Source organism: Macrobrachium nipponense, chromosome 23 (genome assembly GCF_015104395.2).
Source record: "Macrobrachium nipponense isolate FS-2020 chromosome 23, ASM1510439v2, whole genome shotgun sequence".
Classification (NCBI taxonomy): domain Eukaryota; kingdom Metazoa; phylum Arthropoda; class Malacostraca; order Decapoda; family Palaemonidae; genus Macrobrachium; species Macrobrachium nipponense.
Genome location: NC_061090.1, coordinates 80,941,878 through 80,961,637, shown reverse-complemented (window position 1 = coordinate 80,961,637; position 19,760 = coordinate 80,941,878). Strand labels below are relative to the sequence as shown.

At 38.8% G+C, this 19,760-nt stretch overlaps 1 protein-coding gene across 7 annotated transcripts in view; it reads left to right on the top strand.

The window, feature by feature from the left end:
* The window catches only part of LOC135202024 (protein ELYS-like), a 241,020-nt gene that overhangs the window by 46,203 nt on the left and 175,057 nt on the right, over window positions 1–19,760 (top strand). For all 7 annotated transcript variants that reach the window (XM_064231315.1, XM_064231323.1, XM_064231317.1 and 4 more), the window contains exons 4-10: window positions 4,129–4,276; window positions 6,639–6,767; window positions 9,854–10,034; window positions 10,596–10,714; window positions 17,493–17,798; window positions 17,980–18,098; window positions 18,562–18,769. In XM_064231315.1, the coding sequence (XP_064087385.1) occupies window positions 4,129–4,276; window positions 6,639–6,767; window positions 9,854–10,034; window positions 10,596–10,714; window positions 17,493–17,798; window positions 17,980–18,098; window positions 18,562–18,769 (1,210 nt within the window). The remainder of the gene's footprint in view (window positions 1–4,128; window positions 4,277–6,638; window positions 6,768–9,853; window positions 10,035–10,595; window positions 10,715–17,492; window positions 17,799–17,979; window positions 18,099–18,561; window positions 18,770–19,760) is intronic.

Here is a 19,760-nt window from a genome sequence, read left to right as displayed (position 1 = left end):
TTTCTGATTTATGGAATTATGAAAATGGTTATCTCAAGGCAGTGAAGAATACTATGTATGTATGTATCTTATGATTATCCCTAGATATAATTTGAGTCTGGGGCAGTGATGGTTGTGTGGTTTATATTTATTAAGTAACTTCATGAAAGTATTTGCTTGTGAATAGAAATTACATTTGGCTAGCATGAAGAAATCTCATTTAATTATTTTATGGAATTACCATCAATAATTGTACTTTGTTCCCACACAGATACAAACCTTTGGTCTTTATGTAGGATGTAGCTTGCAAATGTGAGCTGGAATGGCCATTTAACTTTCAGACAAGGTCATAAACCATCTACTTTAGGGAGGAAGCACCCCCCACTCATCGGTCTGCACTCCACTTGCGCTTTTCTGCCCATCTGCTGTTTGCTTTCCGTTTTGTGTATTTTTCCCCTTTTATTCAGTCTTACCAAGCAATTATTCAGCTGTAGGATTCTATGCACAGCAAACTTATCTTTCAAATTTCCCGGTGGCACCACCATCATTAGTGCAGGTAACTACTAGTTACTGCCCACCTTCAGTAAATGGGTATGACGTCAACACACCTCTTCAGTTGAATTTCAGCTGGCTCCCAAGTAACATTGGTAGCTCTGTGGGCTTCTTCGTCATCTTTTGGAGGGTTGTTTGCCTGTCCATGGAATATTGGTGACATACAAGTTTTTCGGTGTATTTTTTGTTCTTCTAAGACGGGTGGTCAGGTGGCTTAACTCCCAGCTGGTTTAGGATAGTTGTACCTCCCACCAAGTGTAAGTTTATCCTATTGTTAAGACTGAAGGGTTGTTCTGCATATGAACAGATGACAAATTTTTTAATCAGTTTGTATTTTTCATAACTAACAAACCTGAGGTCTTAACTTGTACTGCCCTCTTCTAGTTACCCCTCTCTTTGTTATAGTTCCTGGGTTGGGGAAAGACTGAATGTCACGAAGTGGTGCATGGTCTCTGACCAGCTATCACCTCATATGTGCAGGAATTGCCAGATCTCCAGTGTAATTTTTTTTACCTTTTACCAGCTACTGCTGGAAAAATATCCTGTTGTTGAGACCTCAGGTTTGTTAGTCATGAAAAATACAATTTATTAAAAACATTTTCATTTTTGGTGCCGATAACTGGTTAATGGGGCTTTTAAGCTGTTTATTGGCACTTAACGTCATTGTAAACGCCATTTATTACTGTAATAATTGTGATGTTCTGTTGACAATTTGTGGGTATCGACTCTTGCCGGGGAACGAAATCCATGCCCATATACAATCCCTTCAATTACTTTAGCACTTTTTGGAGAGGAAACTGCTTGGTTTAGGTGCTGTCCATGGGAGGACAGACCATGTATTCTGTTTCTCTCGTCCATTAAGGTTGACCATCACTCATTATTGTGTGTCTTACCTTGACTTGAGTGTAATAAAACAACTAACCTGACTTCTATTTCAGGTGTTGTGGAGGCCGAGGTGGGGAAGCTGATTATCTTGAAACTTGAAAAGGACTGTTTCTACTTCATTGATGACCCTTCATGCAGCATTGGGCATTTGTTCCCAGGTGCTGCCCTATACATCATCACTGGGTGATGTTCTCTACACGCTGTTGTTGAAGGTCTCACTTGACAAGATCAAGAAGAGAAGAAAGTCGTCAACATTCTCTTTGCCTTTGTCTTCGTCATTGAAAGTTGTTGCCTCCTCCCCTTCTTCCATAGCTAGTTAGGGCAAGAAGAGGCAAGGGATCTCTTAGTTCCTATTCCCCTTCTACTGACAAGGGAACCGTGGTACAAGGCTCTTCGGAACCACATGCCGTGAGAGCAACAGAGGCATGGGTCTCCATAGTGGACACTCACCCTCTGACATCGGTCCCCGGAAGTCATCTTTCTGGGCTGGTGAAAAACCTTCTACTGATGCATTTGGGTCCTCGGATCCATGTGTTGGTAGCAACTGTTATAGCTGTTCCCTTGCCTCAGGATTCGCAGACGCATGGACTCTGGATGTGTGTGTCACCAGAAGTGCACAGTTCTTCTGGGACACCTGTGTCACCAATTTTGCCCTTAGGAATCTTTTTCTTGGGCAGGTTAAGGTTCTTGTGCTGCTGCACAAGGGCCCATGGACTCCCGTAACACTGGTAAGGTCCCCCGGTCTACAAACCTGTGTGCACAACTTATTAGATTGAAAGTCCAGTGTTCATGCACGACCTCACCCCCGGCATGTTCTAGCATGGGAATGGTAGCAGAGTCCCAGACAGCGATGTAAACCCACAGGTAAGCTCACCTGAAGAAGGTGGTCTCCTGTTTAGTCTTCTTTTCTGTAGAGGCCTTAGACCTCCAGCAACACTGGCACTCAAGGAGATGAGGTTTTGATTTGCTCATTTGTCCCGGAACGTGTAGCAGGACTTCCGAATTAGTTAGTAGTAAATCATACAAGATACTACTGTATCCAGTTAAAGTGCTTCAGTCCTATCTTCAAGAGGACTCAACATCTCAAGCCTGAGTGTTGATGACTCTTCTTTAGTACTTTTGCAACTAAGAAAGAAGTGTTGAAAATTATGTTTCGGCATAGCTGGAATTACGGCCGTTAAATTCTTGAACACGGTGGTTAGGCAGTAACTACCGTTAGTTTCTAGTTAACTACGTATACTCCATCACCTTGTTAAAGGTTAAAACAAAAGTTTTCCAGCTTCTTTGAAAGTAATTCCTATGGTAAAGGATCTTATCTTGTATAGTTAGGAAAAATACAAATTGCTTTAAAAATTTGTGATTTTTAAGCCAAGAATTTGTTAACTGAATGAACAGCAAAAATGGGCTGTGCAAACCTTTCCCTGTGCAAGCCTGAAAGATAGCTGGGCAAGGCTCAAAGTGTTTCCCTATCACCCCGGCTGTCTGACTAAGGAAAGATAGAGAGAACACCCGTGAATCACCAGCAAAGCAAATGAAAGCCAACAGTCTGTGTGATCGAAATTTACAAAACCCTCTTGTGATCCCAAAGGATTGTTAAAGTGATTACCTGTTACTATGGTGTTCCAACCATAGAAAAGCTGGGGAGAACAATTCAAACATCTTGCTGCCCGAAAACTGATCCATAAACCAGGACGATGAGTGAGGGAGCTGCATAAAGGATCGATGCACTACTTCAGAGAGAAAGAGAACTTAGACTCTTATGTAAGCTCTAGAGCTTACAGAGACGCGATAAGAATTTCAAATGCAAGGGAATGACACACAGTGCCAGGTCTGCATGGGAACTCAATCGCTGTCAGTGATCCCCACTCTAGCCCGAGGGTAAAAGTGCACAGAAAGAAACTTAATAAGCCTTCTAATGCAGGGCAGAGTTTCCCTGCTTTAAACTTGCAGCTATATTCAGTGGAGATGAAGTTCTGAAGAATGACCTAGATGACGATGAAGTGAAGGCAAATGCCTCTACATTACCTCCTTCCACCACTTCAAAACTCACCTCATCTGCAGTATTAGTCGAAAATCACAAAGACTAAGCCACAGAAATCAGAGGAATGAGGCTGCACAGCCTATTTCCAGTAAATACAAAGGAAGGCTGTGATATACCAGGATTGCCATAAGAAAAGGTAAATCTTACTATCATGGAAATTGCAAGTGGCTAAATCTAATGTACCTGAAAGTTAAATATATTAGTAAGTATATTGGAGAATAGTACAGAAGTTGTTCAACTACCAGATGCTATGTCTGATGAAAGCAGTATTCATTGCAGGAATGGAAAACAAACTGTATTCAATGCAAGAAGGCGTATTTTGGTTACTGGCTTGAAAAATTGCTATACAAACACAGAGTCAACAAGCAGAGAAGAAAAAGGAATGCTCAAGTTTAATCAATAAAAGTTTGAATGGCTATAGTCTGTCATAAAGAAGTCTGGACTTACTGGTGGCTCTTAGAAGCAAAGTTGAGTGCAGACCGACATGTGAGCAGGGCTTCCCCCTGCCTGTTGGTAGTGGACTACCTTATTAGTAAGTTTGAATGGCTGCTCCAGCTCACGTTTGCAAGCTGAATTGTATGTAAAGAACTTTAGGTTTGTATTTAGGTAGGAAAAAAATTAATTTTATTATGAGAATTTATATTTTAAGAAATTATTCCCCTTTGTTCCAGGTCACAGCTTTGGCAATGGTATCAGGAGGAGAGGTTAGCATCGACTCAGGTACGCTAGCACCTGAACTTCGACCGTGGCGTGGCATTATTGTTGTTGGAACAGCACATGGCACTCTTCACCTGCTTGATTTAGCACTGGATTTAGGAGGTATAGTACTTAACCCTTTTCTCTTTTCTGAGGTTTACGATGTTTGAATGAATTACCGTATATTTCGGCGTATAAGTCGACCGGAAGATAAGTCGACCCCCCTATTCTGAGTAAATTTTTATGATTTTAACTAATATCGGGTATATTAGTCGACCTATAAAATGTGAGGCCAACCATACGCTCAAAATAAGCAGCAGGGTAAAACGTATCATATAAAATAACCTGAATGTTATTACGGTACATATGTTGCTCTACTTACCATATGAAACACAGGTAATATACTCGGTATGTTAACAAATCTGTGTAACATATAAAAGATGAATACCTGCAAATATGATTAGAAATGGCGAAACGAAAGATACGTTACTCGAGTGTAATGTAAACAAACAAAGCGCTAACTAACGCTGCATAACAGCCTACGTATATATGTATGTATAAACTGCCACTCAAGTTAATGTTTGATGAATATTTTAATTCAAGTGACGACGACTCAAGTAATTTTGAAGGATTTTAAATACATATTTACCATTAAAAACACTTTTTTTTTTTTTTTTTTTTTTTTTTTTTATGTGATAAATAAAGATGTCATACCATAAATGTTTTTGAACAATACCCCGGTAAATACAAAACTGTCAGAGTGAACGCATCCTTCTCAACTACTGTACTACAAATGACTACGCAATGTTTACACTTGCTGTGCGATTGGTGTTTCTTCAAGTTACTTTGATTTTTCTTTCATTTTATTTAAGGTAATGGATGTTCTAATGTATTATTATTGTCGTATTACACTGTGAAATGTTTTTAATACTGGTATTTACATACAAAGTTACCTCAACAAGGCTGTCATTGTTATTAGCCAACTGTAAAGCCTGGATTCCTGAACAAATATGCCAAAATAATAAAGATTCACTTTTTGTTACCGTTAGATAAGTCGACCCCCTAATTTTGGCATGATTTTTTGGGGCTAAAGGGTCGACTTATACGCCGAAATATACGGTACTTACCTTATTGGGGTGTGACAGGTGTACAGATATTCGTCATTAATTTGAATGCTGGCTGGTCTCCAGAATCCCAGTGCTTCTCAGTGGTCTATTTAAATTACTTATTAATAGTAATGATAGCATAGCTGGTTACACCCTCTTCCTTGTGTAGATCATTTAGAAATATAGGGAAAAAATGTGTCTTCTAAAACTCCTTTCTAGATCTACAGCATGTGATAGTGGTTGTAGTTCAAAAATTTACTTAGTAATATTTTGGAAAAAATCTTTAAACATCTAATTCTCAAGAACACCAGAGCGACAGTTTTTTTTATAGTTTATATAGAATTGTTCTTATTTATTATAGGTTAATAAAGTTTGTTCAAAATACGAGCAACCTCAGCTAGGAGACAAAAATCTTTGTTATGTATGGCAAGGTGACCTAGGTGAGCACTGTCAGGTTAATATGATCCAGCCTGGGATCTTAAACACTATCTTTTTCTGTAGGGTTACAAGACAGGCATAAATAGGTTGTGAAAATATAGAATAAGGGAAAAAGTCCTTTTTTTGAGTTTATTATCGTTACATATCAAAATGTTTTTGATGGATTTTAATGAAGTCGCTTAAAAGGGTGGTTGTAGGGAGACGGAGAGTTGACTAGGTAGTGAAGGGGAATTGGATTTAGAATCAACAATTTTTGTTAATGAAAGTGTGGTGGTACACTATTGATAGAAATTCCTTATTATTTGCTGAAAACCAAAGTTTATTTGGCAATGGCTAATTCTGAGCATGGATTTAATTGTAGCAGACTACGTATTCTGATTTTATTTACGTACAGAAATTACTTTGAATTATTTTTACAAATACGAACTTAATAGTTAAGCCACCACGCAACTACAGTCAGTTTAGTGTGCCCTCATGATTGAGGGAAAAAAAAAGTGTACTCAGCAATATATGACAAGGCCCCATCTTTCTGCATTTTTAAATGAATGATAAATTTTTTCCCATGGGGTTTGGTATCTTTAATTTTTGTAAGATCTAGCCATAACCTAGTAAGATTACAAGTGATAATCCCTGTTGGATGGTAAGAAAACCCTGTAGGAAGGTATGACCTATATTGTACTGTGTTTGGTTTGCTGGAAATGCCACAATAGGTTTTCTGTAGTATCTGAGATGTGCTTTTCATTCATTCCCATTGGTTTTGTTCCTCTTGAGTTGTTAAGTTTTGTAACGCCTTGCTCAAATTTTCACTGTATAAATAGATCATGACGGGGTTACTTTGATCTTGTTAAACTACTAATCATGATGGGGTTACTTTGATCCTGTGAAACTACTGCTATTTATAAATTACGATGACTAATTTATGTAATGTTTTCTATTTCTAGGTCATAAAGTGACATCAGATGAGCTATCACCAGCATCTCTGAAAAGTGTTGTAACACCTGATCCTCAGGCTGAACGAAATCGTATCAGTGTTGTGAGGCAGCATTGTCATCTATCTATGTGCTTGAGTGGTAAGAGATTCCATTGACTTTGTTTGCTGGGACATTCTAGAGAAGTAACTTTGGTTATGCAAGTGACAGGTGCCCCTCTTACTATAAAACACAAGTGACCAGCATTTTATTTTGAACTTTTCTATTGTGAATTGACAAACTAAAGGGAATAATTTTGTTAAGGTGTGAATGTTAATGGTTAGATTAAACTAGTTAATAATTAAATAGGTAAATGAATGTTATGGGAAAAGAGTGGCAGTAAGGGTGTTTACAGATAGATTCACCCAGTGAAAGGGTTGTGTTGAAAACATTGTGGCTAGAAACAGGCATTGTTATGCAGTGTGGGATGGGTTCGGGGGGTGTAGGCAGGCATTTGAGTTAGTTAGAGCTTTTTTTCATGATTTTTATGTGTTTGCTTTTTCCACATTTTGATAAAGAATATTACTATAGTGTACTATAACTTGTTATGAAATACGTCTAGCTATGTTAGTCTCATTATTTGTTCCTACATGATATACAAACCTAGGTCCTTTATAATAGGAACTACTTAAGGTAAAGCATGGACACTGCTGCTGAAACTTTCAAACAAGGCTGTTTAGTAGTTAACTACTGGTCCAGTAGTTGAGAGTCCCTCCCGACTGGACTAAACATTCTAATTTGCTTTCGGCTGTTGCCTAGAGTAGACATATGCTTCATCGCTCTCTGCCCGACTGTTTGCTGTTTCTTTCATCGTATCTCGTGGGATCTTTCTGTTTTTGTACATCTGTGGATAAATTGTGTGTGTATATTTGTGTGTGATTATTATATAAAAAATATGCAAACCCACGAATCATAGATGCCTAAGGAAACACACACACACATTGGTTGATATTGATTCTCACACCCTTTTGCTCTTATAACCGAGGGCATGAGTGCTCTAGATCTAGTACTTTTGTAGTGTTGTGACTGGTCTCCGGAGCTGTGGGGAAAGTTTGGCAGGAGAAGGTGTTACCGGAGAAAGGCGCTCAAGGCTCCGTCTGGGGAGTAACACGCCCCTAACAATGCCCTTGGTCGCTGACCCTTCTGAGAATATGTCCCCGACTGACGACACCAAGAATATCGACTTAATCATATATTACCAGAATTGGAGGACGTGCGACCTTATGAAAAATAACCCCTCTCCACAGGTACGAGAACCCCTGAAGCAGATGCATGTAGTGTACCAATATACATGCCCAGTCCGCGAATGCAGCGGCGCCTACGTAGGTATGACTACCATGTGACTGTCGAAGAAACTCACGTGCCACGTCCAAGAGGGGGCTATCAAGAATCATGCCCGCATAAAACATCAGGAGGCCATCTCCCGGGATGTCATCATAAAGAACATGAAAATCATCGGGAAGGCCCCTGATGCCCGTCGGTTGCGCCTGCTGGAGGCACTCCTCATCCAGCAAATAGAACCTACACTGAATACGACGCAGGAAGAATTTCTTCTCCCTACGAGTATGAGAAGACCCGCCATCAACAATGACACCACCGATCACGACAACTCCACGGAAGACAACGCCCTAGAACGAGGTACTCCTGCAGCCGATGGAAATCAAATTAGCCGTGACGTCCCACAGCATAGTGCAGCGCCCATCAACATTACAGTGCCGCTCAGGAGGTCCAGTCGGCTGCAGGATATGCTGGAATGCAACCAACACTCGAAGAAAGTGGCTTGAGACCTGGCTCAGGCAACCAATGAAAACGAAGACTCACCGCCACCAGCCAATAGGAGACAAGCATGCGGCAGACCCCCTGCTGTCAACCACATACATAAGGAGGAAGGACACCGCGCCAAGATCAGTCCACCCTCAGCTTCCCAGCCCGAGGTTGTCTGGCAGCTCCAGACGAAAGCTCGCTTTAAGAAAGAGAGAGAGAGAGAGAAAATCGTTAATGACTTTGATGACTATGGTATCATAGTTTATCTGTAAAATTCAAATATATACACCTATTTTGACCCTATATTTGACCATGACCTCTATAGGCGCTCTACTAGCCTGTTTAAGTAGCACGGAAAAAGCCGCTATTCGCAAAATAGAGAAGAATCTCTACAAGTGTAGCTCTGCTGAAGTAGCCATTACTTTTAATAAAATAATAATAATAATAGTATTTTGCAAATTGTTTATAAAGAAAATATAAAAAGATTAAATTTTTGGTGAAGTAGCATAGGTTTGGTTAGAAATTGTTATTAAATTAAGTTAATGCTTTGTTGTTGAAACCCATGTGTATAACTACTTCACATGTAAGGTTTGAATAATTGTAGACTCTATTGTTTCACAAATAATTGTTTGGAGATCACCTGCTCCTTGGTTGGCTGTAGGTTGCAGTGTGCCCTCAGACCCCCTTCCATGTTAAATGGAGTACAACTGTTACTTCCATTTTGTTATCTAAGCTTTGGATTACAGGCAATCCATATGAATATGCGATATTCCAAAGCACAGTAACGAATTAACCGTACCTTAAGAGTTTCTTCACGTACGACTTACTACACGATGAGTACTTCGACGTCGAAACCGTCGAAGAAAATAACAGGCCGTTTATCATCTTCTTGTTATATCCAGGAAGTCTCTCAGCATGAGAAGGCTTCATGTTCACATACCCGGGAATTCCAAACAACAAATTGAAAACAACAGGGGGCAAACTAAACCGGCTTTAAAAGAACGTAGCAAAGCACGTCCTCACTTAAAGGCGGTAAGAAAATTACTAACGGGGTCATGAGTTAATGAGGGGTATGTGGGTGGCTCCACATGTCGCGTGACCAAGCACAGATGCCAATAGTCCCTTGCGTACACAATTATTTTAAACTACCTGTTTCCAGCTGGTGCTGAGTATTTATCCTAATGTTAAGACCTTAGGTTTGTAAGTTATGAAAAATACAAATTAGTTAAAATTTGTCATATTTCATAAACTTTTTACTTTAATTTCTAATATTAATTAATTTACATGGAATATTCAAGCTATTTTTTAAAGTTGTGTACCTTTTTTTTGTATTTTAACTTTTGCATCTGTGTTGAGAAACATTGGAGAAATTAATTTTTGCTGGCATTTTAATAATTATTTTCTCTTCTCCTTTTGTTTCTTAGATGGCATGAGTCATGGTGGTCGATTTCAACTTATTGGACCCGATGATAGCATTTTGTTTGAGACATCCAGTCATCTTGTTACCATTACTGCTGTTAAGTTCATTCCTCAGTTGGCTTCTCTTGTAGTTGGCTATAATTTTGGTGCTTTTCAGATCATCAACCTTTCAACTTTAACAATTGAGTAAGTTGTCCTTATTTTTGAAGTATTATGGTAGATTATTTTTAATAATAGTTCCTTTGTGTGTGTATTTACAATTTAATAAGAGTATCTTTTTATGAAGATGGAAGATTTTTTAAAAATTTAATAACAGTGCATTGTTTTGATTAACAATGTGCATCATACTTATGAGAAATACGTTGCAATACTGATAAATTATTCCTGTAGTGCCTTTACCACTTTTGAGAAACATGTAGATGAAAGGAACCCTTCATTACATGATATGCATAGAATTAAGGCATGACTGGGCTGGATTTAGGACCAGTGTCTTTCACAAGTGTTTACTTTTGTTAAGTGTGAAACTTGATATGTATCACAAAATTACTGATTAATAGTGAAAGATATTGTATGTGGGATTAGAGTTCATATTTAATTTTAGTAAGCAATAATTTATTTGATACGTATGATTCAACCCCAAAGGTATTTGGTCTTGTTAGGATTGACAAAATGTTTCAATTGTGAGGAGAGGGCATCACTAGGTCCTTTATTCTCAGCAGTGCTGTAATTGTGGGTTTTTCTTTTCAGTTGTACAAGTCCATATGAAGATAATGTCCCTCCAGTGCATTCCTTTGCCTGTCAGGAGCCAGAAAATGATCCCAAAAACTTTGTATACTTGTGGCTCTGTAGGAGTTGGAATATTACAGGTCTGTAGTTTAAAAATCAATTAGCAGAATGACGGATTCCTTAACAAAATGCGGATCTGTTTCAAATTTGTATGCCATATAATTTGTCATAAGGTTGTGTTATACAGGATGATAAAATGTAGAGATTGCTGTCAATTGAAACTTTTGACATCATTGGTGTCACTGTCTGATTTCTTTTTTAAATTGACTTCTAAGTTTTAGTCAAATCCCAGACAAAGATTTTCTTTCCTGTATGTTACTTTTTATCATTCATTGTTTTGATTGCCAAATTACACAAATAATTTGTTTTCATGAAAGAAACTTGCCAAGTAATTACACAGCTACGTATACTTCTCTACTTGTGCGGTAGCTAAAGTTTGTGGTGCGATTCAAGGATTTTATTTTTTGTGTATTCAACTACCCTGCCCTCTGTGAGGGAACAATAGGTACAACAAACAACAAAACAGAGAAAGTCAAAGCTTTTCTGCAACTTTGAATGTTTGGTTGTCTTTGTTTGAAGTTTGTCATTGCTTTTTCCAAGGATTTGGTGATATACTGATGGTTTGGTAGCCTTTAAGCTCAGTTTAGTTTGGATTACTGTAGATTGTAATTCTTTATATCTGGTTCTGTTTCATTGAGTTTTCTGGTTTTTCTGTCACCCAAAATGATAAGTCCTGCCTCAGTTGATTCAGGATCATCTTTCACTCCCATTTTGCTCAGCAAATCGATGGATAAGTATGCAGGGACCTCTCATCCATTGACCAGTTTGTGAAGTTAGGAAGACTTCACATGAGGCGCATTCAGTTTTTTTATGAGTAAATTGGAAAGAAAGGAACAGCTGGACACAGTAATGTTCCTGATTACGACAGAAATAACGGAGGACCTCTGGTGGTGGACGTCCAGGGACAGGCTTTTAGAGGGAAAGTCTTACAGCTTGCGAGCCCCGACCATTCCTTTTATGCAGATGCTGCAGACCAAGGTTGTGGAGCCCTTTTGGGCAACCCTGAGCAACCTGGAGGCTTCCAGTACATGGTCTCCTGAGCAATGAAGGCTACATATAAATGTCAAAGAGCTGTTGGCCATTCATTTGGGCCTAAAGTACTTTTTAGAAGTCACAGACAGAGTCTTAGTGGTACATTCTGATAAAACCATGGCGCTCTCCTACTTCAGGAAGCGGGGCGGAACCCACTCGTTCTCCCTTTGCGAGGCAGCAAAGCAGCTGCTCATTTGGGCTGACCAGAATCAGGTCAGAACTACCACCAGATTCATCCAGGGGAAGAAGAATGTCTTTGACCAAATTGACTCAGAATCTGGTTGTCTGCAACAGCCTTTGGAGTTTGTGGGGCAGGCTGACAGTGAACCTGTTCGCCACGTCGAGAAATTACTATCTTCGTCTAATTTGTTCAGCAGTTCCGGATCCTCAGGCATGGGCAACAGATACTTTGCTGGTAAACTGGTCGAACTTGGACTATGGCCTTCCCCCCATTTAACATGGTGATGGGGGTTCTGGTTCTCAACAAGTTCCAATCTCATTGCAATGTATCAATGACCCTGTCAGCCCCATTTTGGCCTCTCAAGGAATAGTACCTGGACCTTCTAAAACTTTTCATGGACTATCTAAGACTTCTGCCTCAAAGTCCACATCTTCTCAAAGAGCCTCATCTTCAGACTGTCTGGAGACTTGTCAGAGCAAAGGGATTTTCAAAGCAAGCTTCAGAAGCTATTGCTAGGTGTAAATGGCAGTCTACCAGCCGAGTCTACCAGGCCATGTGGGCTGTCTTCCACAGGTGGTGTAGCAGCAATAACATCACGTCCGCTAAAACTACTATATGTAGTTCAAATAGCGGACTTCTTTTTTCTAAGGACCACACAGAGGCTCTTATCATTAACTGTTAGGGGCTACAGGTCTATGTTGGGATCTGTTTTCAAGCATACAGGACTGGACTTGGCCTTTAATCAAGACCGAGTGACCTTATTAAGTCTTTTGAGACTACTAAACAGGTAAGAGACGACTCCGTATCATGGAATTTAGATGTGGTACTAAAATGGTTGACAGCCCCGGCCTCTCCATTCCATCTCACTTAGGAACTTAACAAAGAAAACTTTTTCTAGTAGCTTTAGCCACTGCTAAGCGGGTAAGCAAGCTACAGGCCATTGACAAATGCATCAGTTTTGCTTGGGGAGTTGCTCTCTGCACCATCTTGCTTTGTTTACTAGCGAAGAACGAATCAACGTCTAATCCCTGGTCACAATAATTCTCTGTTGAAAATCTGATGGACATTTTAGGACCAGAGGAGGAGGAAAGGCTGCTTTGCTACTTAGATAGGAATAAGAGGATCCAGGGTTCGTTCGGCCAGTAACCTCTGGTGCTCTGAGCAATCCCTCAAAATCCATGTCCAAGAATGCATTGTCATTCTTTCTCAGAATTCATATTATAGAGGGCACACTTGCAAGTACAAGAAGACGTCCTGCCCACTTTCAAGGTGAGAGCACACGAAATCAGGGCTGCCGCCACTTTGTATGCATTTAGGATTAATTTGTCGCTCTCGACAATCCTCCAGTCAGCATACTGGAAATGCAACTCCATTTTTGCCTTGGATTACTTGAAGGTAATAGAAACTGCTTTTGAAAATTGTAGTACCTTAGGTCTTTTACTGGTGGCTGGCATGGTGTTGAGTCTCTTTTGGGAGCCTTTGGGTTACTTGTACCCAGAGTGCCCACTGATTATATATCAGTATAGTCAGAGTTTTTTCATTTTTATTGTGATTGTTATTTTCTGCATTGTTGAAATATGGTGGATGTTCAATGTATAGGAAACATATGGTTGATTTTAGGTGTCTATTGATGTATTTAAGTTGTGTTGTGAAGTCATAGGATGTGACGTCATAGAAGACAAGATGGCGGCGGCGTTGGGTGGAATGTAAACAATAACAGAAGAAGGAGGCATGTGCGAGGGTTATTTAGTGGGTAGGAGAGCTCTCTGTCTGATAGGAGTTTTTTGGGTTGTAAGTCTTGTTGTGATGTTGGCCAAAGGTGTAAACTGGAGTATACTGGGACCGTAGAACATGAACAGGTGGGTAGATTATAAATTTGTGTTACAAAAGGAAAGATTAGGCTAGGAAAATATTCAAAGTGGTAGCAGAACCTGGTTGATCAAAGATGGTTGGATCAGACAGTGAACAAAGGGAGATTAGATGGAGAAGGGAATGTCCAAGATTTAGTGAGATACAAGAAGAGTACAAAGGATGGAGAGGTCAAGTTGAAGATTGGCTGTTGTTGTTTGGAGAAGATACAAAATACCCAGTGATAGAGATAAGAATGAGCTTAAAAGGGAAAGCCCAAGAAGTAGCAAAAGGAATAGATAGAGATGAACTTAAGGGTACAGTGGTCCAAAGGTAGGTTAAGCCTATCTAAAAGACAGGCTAATGGGAAATTACTGTAGAATAAAAAACTATATTCAAATGAGAAGAGAACCGAGTGAAAAGATGAGGGACTTTTTAATTAGGAGTGAAAAGGCAGTATCAGTGTGACAGAGCAATGGGGAAAAGCATGCTTGAAGGAGAAGTCCAGGGTTTTCACATATTTGAACAAGCAAATCTCACGGAAAATAAAAAACAAATGGTATTAGCAGCTTGTGATCAAGGAAAGTTAGAATACGAAACAGGGCCGCAAATAATGAAAAGACTATTTGAGGTATTAGGTAATATAGAGGAGCGAGAAAGGCTATTTGAGGTATCAGGGAATATAGAGGAATGAGAATGGTTGGGGGTCAGAAGGGAATGCGAGTTCTGGGAGAGGGAGAGAAAACCAGAGATAGAGGGGAAAATGGAGCAGAGGTAGGGGTGGAAGAAATCCTGTGTAAACAAAGAAGGGAAAGTAACATTATGTACAATATGCAGCTCAGAATGTCATTGGGCTAGGGATTGTCCTCAGAATTTTCATAATAGGAAGAAAACAGAAACAAAAGAAGAAGAAAATAAGCAGAAAACAGAAAATGGGCCAGAAGAAGAAGTTTATGTAGGAGAAGTTAATAAAATAGAGGAAGAGTTGTGGGAAGTGGTTGATGCAATTTTAGTCACAGGATATAAATCGACAGTTTGTGGGGAATGGTGACTAGCATGCATTGTCATTGGTTTGAGTCGGGAAGAGTTGATGAGAATGAAGGATACTAAGAGTCTAATAAGGTGTTTAATTTTGGCGAGACATCTTATAAGTCAAAAGGAGTAATGGAAATACCAGTGTTATTAAAAATAGTTTTATTTGAAGACAGAAATTCTGCAGGGTGATATACCATGGTTAATAGGTAAGCAAACCATGAGCAAAATGGGTATTACCATAAATATGAAAGAAAATTGAGGGGGGAATGAATGTAATGTTAAGAGATGACAAACAGGGTCATTTAAGAATACCAATAGGAGGAGGAAGGTAGAAGAATTATTATGGAGGGTTGGAAGGGAAAGTGTCTAAGGGAAATTAGGAGCACTATGAAGAAATTACATTTACAGTTTGGGCATGGAAGTGGAGATAAAATACTGAAGCTAACAGAAGAAGCACAGTGGAGTGATTGGTTAATAGAGAAAGGGAAAGAGGAAATAAAAAAGTTACTAATGGACCTGGAAATTGAAAGGGAAATTGCAAGTAGGAGAACAAGTAGGAGTAGTATTAGAGCAGGAGGAGGTTAGGTCTTGTAGATTTTGTCTTAATCAGTGGCAGTATATAAATTCTATAAGAGAACCAGAAGGTAGAAGATATATGGGTAATAGAGTGTTAGAACCAAAGGAGTTAACTTAGTATAGATCAGTGGTAGGAAAGTTGAATTGGGTATTGCTACAAACCATGCTAGAAATATCATACGTTGTTAGTGAATTAAGTATAGCATTTAAAGAAGGAACGACTGAAGAAGCTAATTAAAATTGTGAGAAAAACTAAGAACATGATGGGTGAAGTTACAGTAAGTGAGATGGAAGAAGAAAAGATTTATTGCGAAGCCTATGTAGACACTTCATTTGGGAATATAGAACATGGCCATTCTCAACTGGGTTATATTATATCCTTGTCAGATGGTAAGAAGAGAAGTCCCATCTGGTGGAAGTCCAAGAAATCCAGGAGTGGCAAAATCCACCATTGAAACAGAAGCTCTGAGTGTTGCAGAGGCTATTGAAGGATTGATATATTTCAAGCATTTGTGGGAAGAGGTAGTAGGAGGGAGATTTTTTAGAAGTGTTGGTTAATACTGATAGTAAAACACTAATGACGGCCATCAAATTGAGTACTGGTGTAAGTAGTAAGAGATTGAAAATAGATATTGGTGCAATAAGGGAAACAATAGAATTTGGAGAAATAAAGGAGGTGAGATGGATAAAAGGAAAGGATCAATTAGCTAATGTGTTAACTAAAGCAGGAGTTTCAGGGGGAAAATATTAGAAATTATGTAGAGGGTGAAGAGTTGGAGAATAAAGGAAATTAGAGGGGACTAGGTTAGGAAGCAGTCGGAGGGGAGGGAGAAAGAGATAAGTGTGATTAGATATCAGTTTAGTCAGAGTTACTTAATTTTTATTGTGATTATTTTCTGCATTGTCGGAATATGGTGGATGTTCAATGTATGGGAATCGTATGCTTGATTTTAGGTGTCTATTGATGTATTTAAGTTGTGTTGTGACATCATGGAAGACTAGATTGCGGTGGCTTCTGGTGAAATGTAAACAATAACGGAGACGGAGACACGTGTGAGGGTTTTTTGGTGGGTAGGAGAGATCTCTGTCTGATAGGAGTTTTTGGGTCGTAAGTCTTGTTGTGGTGTTGGTCAAAGGTGTAAACTGGAGTATACTTGGACCGGAGAATGTGAACAGGTGGGTAGATGTGCATTTGTGTTCCAAAAGGAAAGATTAGGCTGGGAAAATATTCACCCACCACTCTGTGGTAGTAGTGTGATGGCTTTTAAATTTTGTTGTTGTTGGTGTATGTAACAATTGTATTTGGTTTTTTAAAATTTGGTACTGTGCCCAAGGGCAAGGGAATTTCTTTTCTCTGTTGCCTTGTGGGTGTTTGGAAGACACCTTCATTTCAAAGCCCCCTCTTAAAAGTAGAGACTTCTCACAGCTATTCTGCTAAGTCACTACTGGTCAAAATGAACTCCAACCAAAGGCAGTAATTGCCTGCAGTAGCTCTCTTTCCTGGTAAGGGTACAACAAGCATTTTATCTGTGCTAACAGACTTATGTTGCTAATTCCTATTATTATTTTTGGAATGGAATATATCCATTTATCCCACACCAGCTATCAATGTGGGATTCAGCTGTGTAATTACTTTAAGTTAAGTTATATGAAAATGGTATTTTCATACTAAAATTAAGTAATTACAGATCAGAGCCCTCCCTCCTCCCCTCTAATGGACATAAGGCACAAAAGAAGTGACTCTCTGTTTCGTTAAACTTATTGTTCCCAGATAGAGGGCAGGTTAGTTACATACACAAAAAATCTATAAATCGCTACTACAAACTTCAAATTTTAGCTGCCAATTGAGTAGAAAAGTATAACTGTAATTAATTGGTAAGTATATGTGAAACTTAATTTTACCATGAAAATACAATTTTAAGAATTTGATTTGTTATATTCAGTATTTAAAATACTGTAGTTGTTGAGAATAGTAATATATTTTGGTGGTAGAGTTGCATTGTCTGAAGTTTTATATTGAATTTTTAATTTCTTACAATTTATGTGTAATCTTAGAAATTATTGTACTGAACCTTTAATAGTGAAGTGGTAGTTTAATCATGTTATTGTATTCTGTATGTTAACAGATGGGCATCAAGAAAAGAAAGAGAAAAATAAGAAAGAGAATCACACTGCTGCATTATGCACCATGTACGCCATGAATTATGATAATAAACTTTGGATAGAAGGTCATGGCCTCTGGTATCAAGGCTTAGCATCTATTTCCCCAAGATTTGAATTTACTGCCATGGGGGGTGTAGGTCTTAGGGGCCAGCCAAATCTACCAAGTTGTGTGTTTGTTGCTATGACAGTTCAACAGACTATACATAACTCAACAGTTGCCCCGGGTGGATCTGCTGGAATATCAGCTCTTGCCACACCAGATGAAGACTGTAAGTTCTTGTTTATTACATATTCCCTTACTATTGTATTATTTAAACGTGTTCAAATATTGTTATATAAACCTTTAGATTATAAAGATTTTGTAAGTGGTTTTGGTCTGTTGAGGTTTGTAGGTAGTTTTTGTATTATTTGTGTTCACATTTACTGCATTTTTGTCTCCTTAATTTTCAGCTGGGCCAGTTCCTGAGCAGAGTCTGTGCTTCTTTGGATGGTTGGGAAAAGTGATGGAGGAGGGCTCCATCAAAGTCACTCACAACCTGGCAGTGTTTGATATAAACCAGTGGTATCAGGTAATTCTTTACTTGACATTTAAAGTAAACCTGAGCCTCAGACACTTTAAATTCAGTTCATAATTGTGCTTAAGTTACCAAGGAAGTATGCTAGTATTTTTCTTTATATAAAACTTTGCAAGCTTGTTTAGCATACAATTACTATTAGTTCACAACAAGTCACCTTATCCATCAGCCCACACTTGAAGCAAATGCAGTACAAAATTAAGTGTCATATTGTGTATGATTTTCTTAATCACAGCCTACAAAGATGAGTAGATGCATCTTTTAAGGAAACTTTTCAGAAGCTCCAATCTAACATGTTAAATGGATGAGCTGTCTAAGGAGTTTTGATCACTTGAAATATTTTTTATAGTGGACATCTTTCTGTTAGACTTCTTACCCCTGACAAATTGGCTAAGTGATTCTCTCAGTTTTGTATATTATTGCTTAGAAATACAATATACTTAACCCATTTTTACAGGCCCAGATGCCATCAAGCCTGAAACTAGTAGAAAACCACCTCTGCCCTTTCATGAGTTTTCACATGTTGGATCGTGTTCCTGGCTGTAGTGCAGATGGTAGCTTGTTGGAAGTGGTTCTGGGAGCAGCACCCAAACCTGCCTCATGGGCGCGCCACATGTCTCGTTCATGTACTGAGAGTGATTGGTATCCTGCCTCTCTTTCATATGGTAATGGAGTGCTTTTGTTGGATTGTTGACAAATCTTGTTATTGGGAAAAAAGAAGAATCCATTAATACTTTTTTAGTTTTAAATTTTTTTTAGATTTAGTAGAAAAGTTTACATTTTATATTGGAAATTATGAGATTAACTGCAGTTTTAATAGTTTAGTAAGATTGGGTGCCAAGTGCTGTTGTCCCTTGAGTCGTTTGTAGAGTAAATGAAAGATTTTAATTTCCTGTCTTAACTTTGTAGACTTTACAATAAGATAGTAAATCATATATTAGCGATGATTGTTTTACACTTAAAAAAAGGTTTTGACATAGGGGAAACCTAACTTTAGTAGCCAAAGTGAGTCCTCAAAGGAGTTACAGTAGAACCCTGGTCCTTGACTATCTGAACTCGACATAATCAGATTTTGACACAAAATATTGAGTATATTTTGCATTGGAGCGCAAGCAAAAAATTGGAATTCAACCTGATAAATCGATGATTATTTAAGGGGTCTGTTTCTAACTTTTCACCTTAAACAAGTTAAACTAAAGTAAGCCTGCATGTTAAAATTTTTGAGTAGCTTGAACTTTTCAATAGATCTTAAAACTAAGTATTTAGCTTGACTAGAGCATAATTGGAGTGCATGGTTAAAGTACATAGTTGAACATCATTACGGAGCACATCTTGGTGGTGATGAACTCGTGGACAGTCCAGAGTGTCCAGATGGCGTTCTTGTCATAGCTTTATGAGTATGATTTGAGCCTATGTCATTGTTGTAGAACAGGTAGATAGGGCCCTCCTGTCCTGAGTCCTTTGTATTCTATCACTCTGCCAACAAACACTATTCTGGTCGAGACCAACTACCTTAAGAGAAATCAATGTATAATTGGTTGATCTGTCGTATGGAGCCCCTTGGGGACCATGAGAGTGTAACTCCTTTGAGGACGAACAGTGGCTATGCTATGAAAAATATAGTGCATGTTGTGTCTGGATAATATTGATGTTCTG